Source organism: Pseudophryne corroboree, chromosome 2, assembly GCF_028390025.1.
Source record: "Pseudophryne corroboree isolate aPseCor3 chromosome 2, aPseCor3.hap2, whole genome shotgun sequence".
NCBI lineage: Eukaryota > Metazoa > Chordata > Amphibia > Anura > Myobatrachidae > Pseudophryne > Pseudophryne corroboree.
In genome coordinates, this window is record NC_086445.1 from 172,102,220 (window position 1) to 172,119,199 (window position 16,980).

General features: G+C 47.3%; 1 protein-coding gene across 1 annotated transcript in view; it reads right to left on the minus strand.

Moving 5' to 3' along the window:
* Positions 1-16,980, minus strand: part of GPD1 (glycerol-3-phosphate dehydrogenase 1) — a 98,235-nt gene that overhangs the window by 75,329 nt on the left and 5,926 nt on the right. The window contains exon 2 of the mRNA XM_063952024.1: positions 6,268-6,445. Within this exon, the coding sequence (XP_063808094.1) occupies positions 6,268-6,445 (178 nt within the window). The remainder of the gene's footprint in view (positions 1-6,267; positions 6,446-16,980) is intronic.

Sequence of the window (16,980 nt, forward strand, 5' to 3'; positions counted from 1 at the left end):
CTGATGCATTTGAAGATGCGATCCGGACCATTTGTCCAGCAGATCCCACTGAAAAGTTCTTGCGTGGAATCTGCCGAATGGAATCGCTTCGTAAGAAGCCACCATCTTTCCCAGGACCCTTGTGCATTGATGCACTGACACTTGGCCTGGTCTTAGGAGGTTCCTGACTAGGTCGGATAACTCCCTGGCTTTCTCCTCCGGGAGAAACACCTTTTTCTGTACTGTGTCCAGAATCATCCCTAGGAACAGCAGACGTGTCGTCGGAATCAGCTGCGATTTTGGAATATTTAGAATCCATCCGTGCTGTCGTAGTACTACTTGAGATAGTGCTACTCCGACCTCTAACTGTTCTCTGGACCTTGCCCTTATCAGGAGATCATCCAAATAAGGGATAATTAAGACGCCTTTTCTTCGAAGAAGAATCATCATTTCGGCCATTACCTTGGTAAAGACCCGGGGTGCTGTGGACAATCCAAACGGCAGCGTCTGAAACTGATAGTGACAGTTCTGTACCACAAACCTGAGGTACCCTTGGTGAGAAGGGCAAATTGGGACATGGAGGTAAGCATTCTTGATGTCCAGAGACACCATATAGTCCCCTTCTTCCAGGTTCGCTATCACTGCTCTGAGTGACTCCATCTTGAACTTGAACCTTTTTATGTAAGTGTTCAAGGATTTCAGATTTAAAATGGGTCTCACCGAGCCGTCCGGCTTCGGTACCACAAACAGCGTGGAATAATACCCCTTTCCCTGTTGTAGGAGGGGTACCTTGATTATCACCTGCTGGGAATACAGCTTGTGAATGGCTTCCAATACCGCCTCCCTGTCGGGGGGAGACGTTGGTAAAGCAGACTTCAGGAACCGGCGAGGGGGAGACGTCTCGAATTCCAATTTGTACCCCTGAGATACTACCTGCAGGATCCAGGGGTCCACTTGCGAGTGAGCCCACTGCGCGCTGAAATTCTTGAGACGGGCCCCCACCGTGCCTGAGTCCGCTTGTAAGGCCCCAGCGTCATGCTGAGGACTTGGCAGAAGCGGGGGAGGGGTTCTGTTCGTGGGAAGAGGCTGTCTGCTGCAGTCTTTTTCCCCTTCCTCTGCCCCGGGGCAGATATGAGTGGCCTTTTGCCCGCTTGCCCTTATGGGGACGAAAGGACTGAGCCTGAAAAGACGGTATCTTTTTCTGCTGAGAGGAGATCTGGGGTAAAAAGGTGGATTTCCCAGCCATTGCCGTGGCCACCAGGTCCGATAGACCGACCCCAAATAACTCCTCCCCTTTATACGGCAATACTTCCATATGCCGTTTGGAATCCGCATCACCTGACCACTGTCGCGTCCATAACCCTCTTCTGGCAGAAATGGACATCGCACTTACTCTTGATGCCAGAGTGCAAATATCCCTCTGTGCATCTCGCATATATAGAAATGCATCCTTTAAATGCTCTATAGTCAATAATATATTGTCCCTGTCCAGGGTATCAATATTTTCAGTCAGGGAATCCGACCAAGCCACCCCAGCACTGCACATCCAGGCTGAGGCGATTGCTGGTCGCAGTATAATACCAGTATGTGTGTATATACTTTTTAGGATATTTTCCAGCTTCCTATCAGCTGGTTCCTTGAGGGCGGCCGTATCAGGAGACGGTAACGCCACTTGTTTTGATAAGCGTGTGAGCGCCTTATCTACCCTAGGGGGTGTTTCCCAACGTGCCCTAACCTCTGGCGGGAAAGGGTATAATGCCAATAATTTTTTAGAAATTAGCAGTTTTTTATCGGGGGAAACCCACGCTTCATCACACACCTCATTTAATTCATCTGATTCAGGAAAAACAACAGGTAGTTTTTTCACACCCCACATAATACCCTTTTTTGTGGTACTTGTAGTATCAGAAATGTTCAAAACCTCCTTCATTGCCGTGATCATGTAACGTGTGGCCCTACTGGAAAATACGTTTGTTTCCTCACCGTCGACACTGGAGTCAGTGTCCGTGTCTGTATCGACCTGAGGTAACGGGCGTTTTATAGCCCCTGACGGTGTTTGAGACGCCTGTACAGGTATTAACTGATTTGCCGGCTGTCTCATGTCGTCAACAGTCTTTTGTAAAGTGCCGACACTATCACGTAATTCTTTCTATAAGACCATCCAGTCAGGTGTCGACTCCCTAGGGGGTGACATCACTAACACAGGCAATTGCTCCGCCTCCACACCATTTTCCTCCTCATACATGTCGACACAACGTACCGACACACCGCACACACACAGGGAATGCTCTGATAGAGGACAGGACCCCACTAGCCCTTTGGGGAGACAGAGGGAGAGTTTGCCAGCACACACCAGAGCGCTATATATATATAGGGATAACCTTATATAAGTGTTTTTCCCTGATATAGCTGCTGTATATATTTATCTGCCAAATTAGTGCCCCCCCTCTCTTGTTTTACCCTGTTTCTGTAGTGCAGGACTGCAGGGGAGAGTCAGGGAGCCTTCCTCCAACGGAGCTGTGAGGAAAAAATGGTGCCAGTGTGCTGAGGAGATAGGCTCCGCCCCCTTCTCGACGGCCTTTCTCCCGCTTTTTTATGGAAAAATTGGCAGGGGTTAAATGCATCCATATAGCCCGGGAGCTATATGTGATGTATTTTTTTTTGCCAAAAAAGGTGTTTTTATTGCGTCTCAGGGCGCCCCCCCCAGCGCCCTGCACCCTCAGTGACCGGAGTGTGAAGTGTGCTGAGAGCAATGGCGCACAGCTGCGGTGCTGTGCGCTACCTTATTGAAGACAGGACGTCTTCTGCCGCCGATTTTCCGTACCTCTTCAGTCTTCTGGCTCTGTAAGGGGGCCGGCGGCGCGGCTCTGGGACCCATCCATGGCTGGGCCTGTGATCGTCCCTCTGGAGCTAATGTCCAGTAGCCTAAGAAGCCCAATCCACTCTGCACGCAGGTGAGTTCGCTTCTTCTCCACTTAGTCCCTCGATGCAGTGAGCCTGTTGCCAGCAGGTCTCACTGAAAATAAAAAACCTAAAACTAAACTTTTTTCTAAGCAGCTCAGGAGAGCCACCTAGACTGCACCCTTCTCGTTCGGGCACAAAAATCTAACTGAGGCTTGGAGGAGGGTCATAGGGGGAGGAGCCAGTGCACACCAGGTAGTCCTAAAGCTTTTACTTTTGTGCCCAGTCTCCTGCGGAGCCGCTATTCCCCATGGTCCTTTCGGAGTCCCCAGCATCCACTAGGACGTTAGAGAAATATATGTTCCTCTCCCAACTATTCACTATTATTATTATTATTTTTAAACAGCAATGTGTGCTACTTAGCAGTGCCCTGGTATGTAGTAGCAGTAGCGGATCTTGCCACGGGCAAGCAAGACTTTTGCCCGGGGCGCCGCCACCGTGGCAAGATCCGCTACTGGTGCCGGTGCGGTGCACGATGACATCACCCGCACATTGTGGGAGCGGCCATAGACGCTAGAGGTCATAATTGACCTCTGGTGTCTATGAGGTGCTATGGGAGAAACGTCATGACGGCGACCGGAGACGGAGGGCAGCAGCGGTCGGGAAGCCGCAGCGGGGATGGTGAGTATTTATTTAATTTATTTTTGTAAGCGGCACAGCTATAGGGGGCACAGTACTGGAGGCACAACTACTGAGGGCACAGCTATGGGGGGCACAGTATTGAGGGCACAGCTACAGGGGGCACAGCTACTAAGGGCACAACTACAGGGGGCATAACTGACCACACCCCTTCCCCATGTAGCCACACCCCTATTTTTTTACGCGTGCCTACAACGCGCCCTGTGCGCCACAAGGTCTAGAACCGGTGTAGTAAGGAGGGGACCGCTGCTTGTCAGATTCTATAATCATATTGAGTGCATCTATTAATGCTATTAATTACAGAATATTTTTAATTAAAAGAACATGGTCACTATCTAATTTATCACTTCTAGACATATCCAGAACTGTACACAACAGTTGTAAGGTTTAAAAAACAAGGAAAGTGATCAATCATTTGATATACAAATAACATATTGAGGGCAGCGCCGCAACTATGTGTGTGCCAGGTGTGCCTGGCACACAGCACTGTGGCCCTGAGGGCGCAATGGGCAGTGGCTTGTAATGAGTCAAATTGACTCATTACAAACCGCCTGTTCTCTGCTGTGTGCGCCCGTGAGCCGCGCTGGAGGAGAGCAGCAGCGCCGGAGGCAGGGGAGGAGGAGAGAGGGGGACTGGAGCCGCAGCAGCGCTATGTAATTGGTAGAGGCGCTGCTGCAGCAGTCCCCTCTCCTTCCGCATTGGCTGCCCGGCGCTGCTGTGAATGCTGGGATGCGCATCCCTCATCCCAGAATTCACAGCAGTGGCCAGCCAATGCGGAAGGAGAGGGGACAGCGCAGCGACGCCTCTACCAATTACATAGAGTTGCTGCGGCTCCTGTCCCCTTCCCTCCTCCTCCTTCCCCACTGCCCGGGATCTGCCAGCACCTAGGAGCCTGACTGCCAGCGGGGAGAGATGGTATCTATCTATCTATCTATCCTGACTGCCACAATGTGTAAAAAGGGGGACTGGCTGCCATAATGTGTAAAAAGGAGGACACTGTCTGTCGTAATGTGTAAAAAGGGGGACGCTGTCTGCCGTAATGTGTAAAAAGGGATGCTGTCTGCCGTAATGTGTAAAAAGGAGGCGCTGCCTACCGTAATGTGTAAAAAGGGTGACTGGCTGCCGTAATGTGTAAAATGGGGGACTGGCTGCCGTAATGTGTAAAAGGGGCTCTACCTGGTGTAGTGGCGCTACTGTGCAGCGTAATTTGAATAATGGAGACTACTGTGCACCGTAGTATGAATTGGTATTATTTTGTGGCCACGCCCCTTTCCCATGAAGCCACGCTCCTATATATTTTTTGCGCGCCTACGCCGCATGCATGGGGGGGGAAGGGCGCCAATGCCATTTCTTGCACACAGCGCTAAAAAACCTAGTTACGGCACTGATTGAGGGTTATGTAATAGGTTCCAAAATTAGGGAACCAACGTGATTTCCGAGAATATGACACTAAAGTTAAAACGGTAATCGGTTATTAGGCTGGTTTCACCCTGTAACTGATTGCCACTTAAACTTGTCACAACAAACTCGCTACAATTATGCCGGCTCCACAAATTCCAGAACCTATTACATAACCCCCATTACGTGCAAGTGCCTAATTCTAATCCTAGCACATTTTACTCATCCAATGTTTTGTGTGATAGTGTCAACTAGATAGATAGATAGATGTTAAACTGAAAATATTTTCCAATCACAAATGTATCACAGTAAGTTTTTCCTCTTCTTCTTAAGAAAGTTTTATGCCTTTTTAGAAAGGAATTTCACTTGTCAAAGAGATTAGGGTGCCATTTTATTTATTCAATGTTTAGGCACCCACTGGTCATGGCACTATAGGCAACCACATTGGTTTGCTTATGGTAGCACAGAGAAGCACTTCACATGGGATGCAGTTAAAATGCCGGCTGTTGGGATCCCGGCATTCAAGATACCGACGCTGAAATCCCTCTAGCCGGAATCCTGGCACACCAGGGCTATTCCCACTCGTTGGTGTCCATGACACCCATAGAGTGGGAATAGATCCTGTGGCGAGCGCAGCAAGGGGACACAGCCCGCAAGGGTAATCTTAGCGCTCTCCCTACTGCCAGCATTCTGGCGGGCAGGATGGCGCTGTCGGGTTATTGACAGCCGGCATTCCGTCCGCCGGGATAACGTATGTAACCCCTTCACACTTCCCATAGAATAGTAGCATCATCAATAAGATATGGCAATTTCCACAGTGAAAAGACAGCTATGAAGTCGTGCATAGAAAGTTTTGAGACAAAAAGGTTTATTTACTAAGTGTCTGGTTCTAATACCCGGTGCTTCTGATCTTGTGTATGCCCAAAATTTAAAAGGGCAATGATTTTACTAGCAAAAAATGGCTAGTAAAAGCACTGCCCATTTAAAGTTTTGTCATAAACCTGATCGGAAGAGCCAGGTTTTAGAACCCAATACTTAGTAAATAAACCCCAAAGTCACCAATCTTCTAATACTAATGAATAATCATATAAACACATGTACTCATGGCAAACAAAAAGCACAAAATACAGCCAGAATGATAAAGTAGTGAGTTTTGTAAAGGTTGTACAAATACATATAGCAGTCACATGAAAGTGATCTGAAGGTAAAAAGAAAATTCAATCGTAAAACTCAGTCAGTCACCTCATACAGTCCACATTAACAGGCTAAACAGAAACCCTTCACACTTACCACATTGGCTGGAAGTTTGTGGCCAGGGAGATATTTCACATTCTCATGATCAGTGTTGATTATCTCAGTTAGTTTCTTTCCTGATATTAATTCCTCAAAAACCCACATGTTCACCACATTATCAAACTGAGGAAGCTTGGCTGCATTATCCCCCACAATCTTTGCAATGGCGGATCCCCTGTGGAGACATTAGCAACATGTTACCAAGGAAAGTCTACATGAGTAAAGGAATATCAAACTGCAACCACTAGTCTTATTATATCTTTTTTTTTTTTATAGCAAATGTAGAATATTTTATACATTTGTCATTTGTGCATTAAACAGACATTTGTTGCATTAATGTAGAACTTGGATTTCTAGTTACAGACTGTGCTTTTACTAACACTCTTACAAATAAATATTATTAATATATATAGGACGTGTGATATGGTGGGTCTATAGCTATTGTGCCCAGTGTTGCAGGATTATTATATTCCTGCCACATCTCTTGTTTCTGTTTCCCTCTCATCCTCTCTCTCTTACATCTCCTCTCTTGGACACCGGACTCTGGTCCTGATGTTATGTAGAGGTGGCGGAGGATGTGTTAATTACCATTCAGCTATTATTGACTGGCCGCATATCACTGGAACTTGTTCCAAGTGCATCAGTCCCAGTGGTGTTAGTTCCCCCTGCATAGCCAAATAAAAGGCAGACCAAGCGCTAACAAATTATGGATTAATATTGGGGAAGAGAAAGCAAATAATGGACCTTCAATAAATGGTGACCTTTGTAGATAGACTTATGGGCCCTACACATTGGCCGAGGTGCCCGGCGGCCGATACGGATGACAAGGAGCCGGGGGGGTGAAGTTTCCTCCTGTCACCCGGCCCTAATATTGGCCTACTTGCATAAACAAGCCGGCTCCAACGATTAACGAGCACGGGGCCGCGCATCGTTGGTGGATACACGATGAAGGATATGAGAGATACCTTGTTCATTAATGAACAAGATCGTTCATATTTTTCAGTGTAAACAGCTAGTGTGTAGGGTCCATTACTTCATTAAAGCTTTAACAAAGAAATTTTTATTGCCTATTACGTGTATATTTGTTATTTGTATATTATTATTTCCTAGCGCAAATCAAAAAGTCTTGAAGCATTTTACTGGAACACAAAACATTTGTTTCCAATTAATAGCTCTCTTCTAGTATTTACAGTATACCTTTGTACGTTCAAGGTTGTCTGTAACTTATCTGCATAGTTTTGCCCACAAGATCACACAGTATTACTTTAGAAAATGTATTACTGTTACTTCTGTCACTGACAGAGGTACACTCAGTCCTTTCTATGACAAATTGTTTTGTAGGTAACATTGCCTAAGGCAATGACACAGACAACGCCAGACAGTGTGTAGAAAACAGGACATACAAGGTAACTATTTGGACCGCAACTGCTGTCAAAAGTTTGAGTTTGACAAAGCAATTCTCAACATCATGAGGTGATCTATCCAATCATATCATGAAGAAGTATGCGGGATTCCATGATTGTGGCCTACTCCCTCGGAAAATCGGAAGAATTCCAAGGAATTTGTTAAGTCTGCTGGACAAGCCAGAACAGTAGGGAAGTATGATAATAAACATAATTTAAAAAATAAAAATATCAGGTCGACCTTGTTTATGAGAGAGCTCACATTCTATATGGAAGAGCACACAGCTGAATAGCTATTATTTTTTTACAAAAAGCACTCAGAAATTGTCTTTTTTGTGATTAAATTAGGTTAAGAACACTTAAATATATCAATATGATTATATATATATATATATATATATATATATAATCAAATTAAAAAAAATTCTAAAGAATAAATGAAAGTTTTGGAACATCGGTAAAAGCATTGATGGTCGGAATATCGCAACTCCACTTTTTTGGCACCTGCTTCTCTCTGCAGTTATATACAGAGGAAAGGCAAGAGACTGCTTTTTCACATTTCCCCAGCAGCTGCTAATATCTGCAGCCGCTGTGTTGGGGGTGCTGCTGGGCTGACAGAACATAAGTGGAGGGAAGCATAGCAGGCACTGGGGGGGGGGGGGAAGGAAGCCGAGTTTCTTCAAAAACTGTGCAAGTGTACCCAGAAAAATGTATGCCGTTTTGAAGGCAAAGGGTGGTCACACCAAATATTGATTTGATTTAGATTTCTCTTCTGTTCATTCACTTTGCATTTTGTAACTTGATAAAAATAATGAGATTTTACTCACCGGTAAATCTATTTCTCGTAGTCCGTAGTGGATGCTGGGTACTCCGTAAGGACCATGGGGAATAGACGGGCTCCGCAGGAGACTGGGCACTCTAAAGAAAAGATTAGGTACTACATCTGGTGTGCATTGGCTCCTCCCTCTAATGCCCCTCCTCCAGACCTCAGTTAGGGAAACTGTGCCCGGAAGAGCTGACATTACTAGGAAAGGATTTGGAATCCAGGGTAAGACTCATACAGCCACACCAATCACACCGTACAACTTGTGATAATTATACCCAGTTAACAGTATGAACAACAACTGAGCCTTATTAAACTGATGGCTCAGAACAAAAAACCCTATAGTTAAGCAATAACTATATACAAGCATTGCAGAATTCCGCACTTGGGACGGGCTCCCAGCATCCACTACGGACTACGAGAAATAGATTTACCGGTGAGTAAAATCTTATTTTCTCTGACGTCCTAGTGGATGCTGGGTACTCCGTAAGGACCATGGGGATTATACCAAAGCTCCCAAACGGGCGGGAGAGTGCGGATGACTCTGCAGCACCGAATGAGCAAACTCAAGGTCCTCCTCAGCCAGGGTATCAAACTTGTAGAATTTTGCAAACGTGTTTGATCCCGACCAGGTAGCAGCTCGGCAAAGTTGTAAAGCCGAGACCCCTCGGGCAGCCGCCCAAGAAGAGCCCACCTTCCTCGTGGAATGGGCTTTGACTGATTTAGGATGCGGCAGTCCAGCCGCAGAATGTGCAAGTTGAATCGTGCAACAGATCCAGCGAGCAATAGTCTGCTTAGAAGCAGGAGCACCCAGCTTGTTGGGTGCATGCAGGATAAACAGAGAGTCAGTTTTTCTGACTCTAGCCGTCCTGGAAACATAGATTTTCAGGGCCCGGACTACGTCCAGCAACTTGGAAGCCTCCAAGTCCCGAGTAGCCGCAGGCACCACAATAGGTTGGCTCAAATGAAACGCTGATACCACCTTAGGGAGAAATTGGGGACGAGTCCTCAATTCTGCCCTGTCCATATGGAAGATCAGATAGGGGCTTTTACATGACAAAGCCGCCAATTCTGACACACGCCTCGCCGAAGCCAAGGCCAAAAGCATGACCACTTTCCACGTGAGATATTTCAACTCCACGGTCTGAAGTGGCTCAAACCAATGTGATTTTAGGAAATCCAACACAACGTTGAGATCCCAAGGTGCCACTGGGGGCACAAAAGGGGGCTGAATATGCAGCACTCCCTTAACAAACGTCTGAACTTCAGGCAGTGAAGCCAGTTCTTTTTGAAAGAAAATAGACAGGGCCGAAATCTGGACTTTAATGGATCCCAATTTTAGGCCCATAGTCACTCCTGACTGTAGGAAGTGCAGAAATCGACCCAGCTGAAATTCTTCTGTTGGGGCCTTCATAGCCTCACACCAAGCAACATATTTTCGCCATATGCGGTGATAATGTTTTGCTGTCACATCCTTCCTAGCTTTTATCAGCGTAGGAATGACTTCAACCGGAATGCCCTTTTCCATCAGGATCCGGCGTTCAACCGCCATGCCGTCAAACGCAGCCGCGGTAAGTCTTGGAACAGACAGGGCCCCTGCTGTAGCAGGTCCTGTCTGAGAGGCAGAGGCCAAGGGTCCTCTGAGATCATTTCTTGTAGTTCCGGGTACCAAGTCCTTCTTGGCCAATCCGGAACGATGAGTATAGTTCTTACTCCTCTCTTTCTTATTATCATCAGTACCTTTGGTATGAGAGGAAGAGGAGGGAACACATAAACCGACTGGTACACCCACGGTGTCACTAGAGCGTCCACAGCTATCGCCTGAGGGTCCCTTGACCTGGCGCAATATCTTTTTAGCTTTTTGTTGAGGCGGGACGCCATCATGTCCACCTGTGGCCTTTCCCAACGATTTACAATCAGCTGGAAGACTTCTGGATGAAGTCCCCACTCTCCCGGGTGAAGGTCGTGCCTGCTGAGGAAGTCTGCTTCCCAGTTGTCCACTCCCGGAATGAACACTGCTGACAGTGCTATCACATGATTTTCCGCCCATCGGAAAATCCTTGTGGCTTCTGCCATCGCCATCCTGCTTCTTGTGCCGCCCTGTCGGTTTACATGGGCGACCGCCGTGATGTTGTCTGACTGAATCAGCACCGGCTGGTTTTGAAGCAGGGGTCTTGCCTGACTTAGGGCATTGTACATGGCCCTTAGTTCCAGAATATTTATGTGTAGGGAAGCTTCCTGACTCGACCATTGTCCTTGGAAGTTTCTTCCCTGAGTGACTGCCCCCCAACCTTGGAGGCTTGCATCCGTGGTCACCAGGATCCAGTCCTGTATGCCGAATCTGCGGCCCTCGAGAAGATGAGCACCCTGCAGCCACCACAGCAGAGACACCCTGGCCCTCGGGGACAGGGTGATCAGCCGATGCATCTGAAGATGCGATCCTGACCACTTGTCTAACAGATCCCACTGAAAGATCCGTGCATGGAACCTGCCGAATGGAATTGCCTCGTAAGAAGCTACCATCTTTCCCAGGACTCGCGTGCAGTGATGCACCGACACCTGTTTTGGTTTTAGGAGGTCTCTGACCAGAGATGACAACTCCTTGGCCTTCTCCTCCGGGAGAAACACCTTCTTCTGTTCTGTGTCCAGAATCATACCCAGGAACAGCAGACGCGTCGTAGGAACCAGCTGCGACTTCGGGATATTCAGAATCCAGCCGTGCTGTTGTAGCACTTCCTGAGATAGTGCTACTCCGACCAACAACTGCTCCCTGGACCTCGCCTTTATAAGGAGATCGTCCAAGTACGGGATAATTATAACTCCCTTCTTTCGAAGGAGTATCATCATTTCGGCCATTACTTTGGTAAATACCCTCGGTGCCGTGGACAGACCAAACGGCAACGTCTGGAATTGGTAATGGCAGTCCTGTACCACAAAACGGAGGTACACCTGGTGAGGTGGGTAAATGGGGACATGTAGGTAAGCATCCTTGATGTCCAGTGATACCATGTAATCCCCCTCTTCCAGGCTTGCAATAACCGCCCTGAGCGATTCCATTTTGAACTTGAACTTCCTTATATAAGTGTTCAAGGATTTCAAATTTAGAATCGGTCTCACCAAACCGTCTGGTTTCGGTACCACAAACATTGTGGAATAGTAAACCCGTCCCTGTTGAAGGAGGGGAACTTTTATTATCACCTGCTGGAGGTACAGCTTGTGAATTGCCGCCAGTACCACCTCCCTGTCCTGGGGAGTAGCTGGCAAGGCTGATTTGAGGTAACGGCGAGGGGGAGACGTCTCGAATTCCAGCTTGTATCCCTGAGATACCACTTGTAGAACCCAGAGATCCACCTGTGAGCGAACCCACTGGTCGCTGAAGTTCCGGAGACAGGCCCCCACCGCAACTGGCTCCACATGTGGAGCCCCAGCATCATGCGGTGGACTTAGTGGAAGCAGGGGAGGATTTTTGTTCTTGGGAACTGGCTGTATGGTGCAGCTTTTTCCCTCTACCCCTGCCTCTGGGCAGAAAGGACGCGCCTCTAACCCGCTTGCCTTTCTGAGGCCGAAAGGACTGTACTTGATAATACGATGCTTTCTTAGGCTGTGATGGAACCTGAGGTAAAAAAGTCGACTTCCCAGCTGTTGCTGTGGATACGAGGTCCGAAAGACCGTCCCCAAACAATTCCTCACCCTTATAAGGCAAAATTTCCATGTGCCTTTTAGAATCCGCATCACCCGTCCACTGCCGAGTCCATAATACTCTCCTGGCAGAAATGGACATCGCATTAATTCTAGATGCCAGCCGGCAAATGTCCCTCTGTGCATCTCTCATATATAAGACTACGTCTTTAATATGCTCTATGGTTAGCAATATAGTGTCCCTGTCAAGGGAATCAATGTTATCAGACAGGGAATCAGACCACGCTGCTGCAGCACTGCACATCCATGCTGAAGCAATAGCAGGTCTCAGTATAGTACCTGAGTGTGTATACACAGACTTCAGGATAGCCTCTTGCTTTCTATCTGCAGGCTCCTTTAAGGCGGCCGTATCCTGAGACGGCAGTGCCACCTTTTTTGATAAGCGTGTGAGCGCTTTGTCCACCTTAGGGGATGTCTCCCAGCGTAACCTATCCGTTGGCGTAAAAGGGTACGCCATTAGTAACCGCTTAGAAATTACTAGTTTCTTATCTGGGGAACCCCACGCTTCTTCACACAATTCGTTTAACTCATCAGATGGGGGAAAAGTCACTGGCTGCTTTTTCTCCCCAAACATAATACCCTTTTTTGTGGTAACCGGGTTAATGTCAGAAATGTGCAACACATTTTTCATTGCCGTAATCATACATCGGATGGCCCTAGTGGATTGTATATTTGTCTCATCCTCGTCGACACTAGAGTCAGACTCCGTGTCGACATCTGTGTCAGCCATCTGAGGTAGCGGGCGTTTTTGAGCCCCTGACGGCCTCTAAGATGCCTGGGCAGGCGCGGGCTGAGATGCCGGCTGTCCCAAAGCTGCGTCATCGAACCTTTTATGTAAGGAGTTGACACTGTCGGTTAATACCTTCCACATATCCATCCACTCAGGTGTCGGCCCCGCAGGGGGCGACATCACACTTATCGGCACCTGCTCCGCCACCACGTAAGCGTCCTCATCAAACATGTCGACACAGCCGTACCGACACACCGCACACACACACAGGGAATGCTCTGACTGAGGACAGGACCCCACAAAGTCCTTTGGGGAGACAGAGAGAGAGTATGCCAGCACACACCACAGCGCTATATAAACAGGGATTTACACTAACAAAAGTGATTTTTCCCTATAGCTGCTTAATATACTCAGTTTGCGCCTAAATTTAGTGCCCCCCCTCTCTTTTTTACCCTTTGAGCCTGGAAACTGCAGGGGAGAGCCTGGGGAGCTGTCTTCCAGCGGAGCTGTGAAGAGAAAATGGCGCCGGTGTGCTGAGGGAGATAGCCCCGCCCCCTTCTCGGCGGACTTCTCCCGCTTTTTTATATACTTTTATGGCGGGGGATTATGCACATATAGTTTATTAGACTGTATTATGTGCTTTTTGCCATGTAAGGTACTCTAATTGCTGCCCAGGCCCCCCCCCCAGCTCCGTGCACCCATCAGTGACCGGAGTGTGTGGTGTGCATAGGGAGCAATGGCGCACAGCTGCAGTGCTGTGCGCTACCTTAATGAAGACCGAAGTCTTCAGCCGCCGATTTCCTCCAGTTTCTTCCGTCTTCTGGCTCTGCAAGGGGGACGGCGGCGCGGCTCCGGGAACGGACGATCGAGGTCGGGACCTGTGTTCGATCCCTCTGGAGCTAATGGTGTCCAGTAGCCTAGAAGCACAAGCTAGCTGCAAGCAGGTAGGTTTGCTTCTCTCCCCTAAGTCCCACGTAGTAGTGAGTCTGTTGCCAGCAGATCTCACTGAAAATAAAAAACCTAACAAATACTTTTCTTTCTAGGAAGCTCAGGAGAGCCCCTAGTGTGCAACCAGCTCTGGCCGGGCACAGATTCTAACTGAGGTCTGGAGGAGGGGCATAGAGGGAGGAGCCAGTGCACACCAGATGTAGTACCTAATCTTTTCTTTAGAGTGCCCAGTCTACTGCGGAGCCCGTCTATTCCCCATGGTCCTTACGGAGTACCCAGCATCCACTAGGACGTCAGAGAAAATCTATTAATACTTCTATTTTTGAAAGCAATCTTACTTTGCAGCATTATTTACACACCTGCCTAAAACTTTTGCACAGTACTGCATTTACCATATGCCCCTGAAAATTAGCATACCTTATCGCCATAATAAGGAATCTATTATACTTCAGGTTCCAACAAGAGGCCATCCACTGCACATGTGCAGTCCGCAAAGCTTTCCGGCATATAAACAGCTCTAGCCCACCACATAGGATATGGCTGCTTCATTGCGTTTCGTTGGCTAGCAATTGCTAATGCAATAAAGCATGGAAAGTCTAAGCTACATACTGTCCCTATAGAAAACTATGGATATGGAAAAGCAGGATATATCTCTGCTATATTCAGCTTTCTATCATGTTACTTTATCATGTTAAACCTAATACTGTCCTAAAACATGCGGAAACAGTAGTTACAATTCATACCACAAGGATTTCATACCCTCCCAACATTTTACACATAAAAATAGGTACAAATTAGAAAAGGGAGCGTGGCCACGACACTTTTCCTATACTTTCAATGGAAGTTTGGAGAGCCAAAAATCGGTACAGACCATTAAAAAAAAGGTACTGTTCCTGTTCAAAAAGTACAGGTGGAGGGTATGGGATTTTACACCAGCACTTTCATCACAATTTTATTTGCACTCAAATCCAATTGACATCAATCATATCGGAGAGGGCTGTGTCACAGAGGGCTGTGTATAAAGCAAGTTTCTGACAGAAAAAGGGGATACCAACACTTCATGAAATTTATGAACATGATAACCACAGAAAAATCAATGATTTCTCATTAAGGGGTCTATTTACTAAGCCTTGGATGGAGATAAAGTCGCTGGAGACAAAGTACCAGCCAATCGGCTCCTAACTGCCATTTTTCAAACACAGCCTGTGACATAGCAGTTAGGAGCTGATTGACTGGTTCTATATTTCCAGCGACTTTATCTCCATCCAAGGCTTAGTAAATAGAACCCTTAGGCCCAGATGTATCAAGCTTTGAAGAGTAATAAATAGCACGATGATAAAGTACCAGTCAATCAGCTCCTAACTGCCATGTTACAGACTGTGTTTGAAAAATGACAGTTGGGAGCTGATTGGTTGGTACTTTATCACCTTGCAATTTATCACTCTCCAAGGCTTGATAAATCTGGACCACAATTCCTTAACATGTGCTCAGTAAACTGTGTTTACTTATCACAATTTTTGACATACTGTAACCATAAATGAAAGTGGGTTGAGTTTGGGATTCCGTCGATCAGCATGCCAACGCTGGGATCCCGGCCACCAGAATGCTGACAGGGGGGCGAGCGCAATGAAGTCCCTTGCGGGCTCGCTGCACTGGCCACGCTGCGGGCTCGGTGGCTCGCCACAGGTTCTATTCCAACTCTATGGGAGAGAGATAAAGTGGAAAGCAATAAAGTACCAACCAATCAGCTCCTAAACGCCAAGTTATAAGGTGTTTGAAAAAATAAGAATTTACTCACCGGTAATTCTATTTTTCGTAGTCCGTAGTGGATGCTGGGTACTCCGTAAGGACCATGGGGAATAGACGGGCTCCGCAGGAGACTGGGCACTCTTAAAAGAAAGATTAGGTACTATATCTGGTGTGCACTGGCTCCTCCCTCTATGCCCCTCCTCCAGACCTCAGTTAGGGAAACTGTGCCCGGAAGAGCTGACATTACTAGGAAAGGATTTGGAATCCAGGGTAAGACTCATACCAGCCACACCAATCACACCGTACAACTTGTGATAACTATACCCAGTTAACAGTATGAACAACAACTGAGCTTCATTTAACAGATGGCTCAGAACAATAACCCTATAGTTAAGCAATAACTATATACAAGTATTGCAGAAAGTCCGCACTTGGGACGGGCTCCCAGCATCCACTACGGACTACGAGAAATAGAATTACCGGTGAGTAAATTCTTATTTTCTCTGACGTCCTAGTGGATGCTGGGTACTCCGTAAGGGGATTATACCAAAGCTCCCAAACGGGCGGGAGAGTGCGGATGACTCTGCAGCACCGAATGAGCAAAGTCAAGGTCCTCCTCAGCCAGGGTATCAAACTTGTAGAATTTTGCAAACGTGTTTGATCCCGACCAGGTAGCAGCTCGGCAAAGTTGTAAAGCCGAGACCCCTCGGGCAGCCGCCCAAGAAGAGCCCACCTTCCTTGTGGAATGGGCTTTTACTGATTTAGGATGCGGCAGTCCAGCCGTAGAATGTGCAAGTTGAATCATGCTACAGATCCAGCGAGCAATAGTCTGCTTAGAAGCAGGAGCACCCAGCTTGTTGGGTGCATGCAGGATAAACAGCGAGTCAGTTTTTCTGACTCTAGCCGTCCTGGAAACATAGATTTTCAGGGCCCGGACTACGTCCAGACTCTTGGAATCCTCCAAGTCCCGAGTACCCGCAGGCACCACAATAGGTTGGTTCAAATGGAACGCTGATACCACCTTTGGGAGAAATTGGGGACGAGTCCTCAATTCTGCCCTGTCCATATGGAAGATCAGATAAGGGCTTTTACATGACAAAAGCCGCCAATTCTGACACACGCCTAGCCGAAGCCAAGGCTAAAAGCATGACCACTTTCCACGTGAGATACTTCAACTCCACGGTCTGAAGTGGCTCAAACCAATGTGATTTTAGGAAATCCAACACTACGTTGAGATCCCAAGGTGCCACTGGAGGCACAAAAGGGGGCTGAATATGCAGCACTCCCTTAACAAACGTCTGAACTTCAGGCAGTGAAGCCAGTTCTTTTTGAAAGAAAATAGACAGGGCCGAAATCTG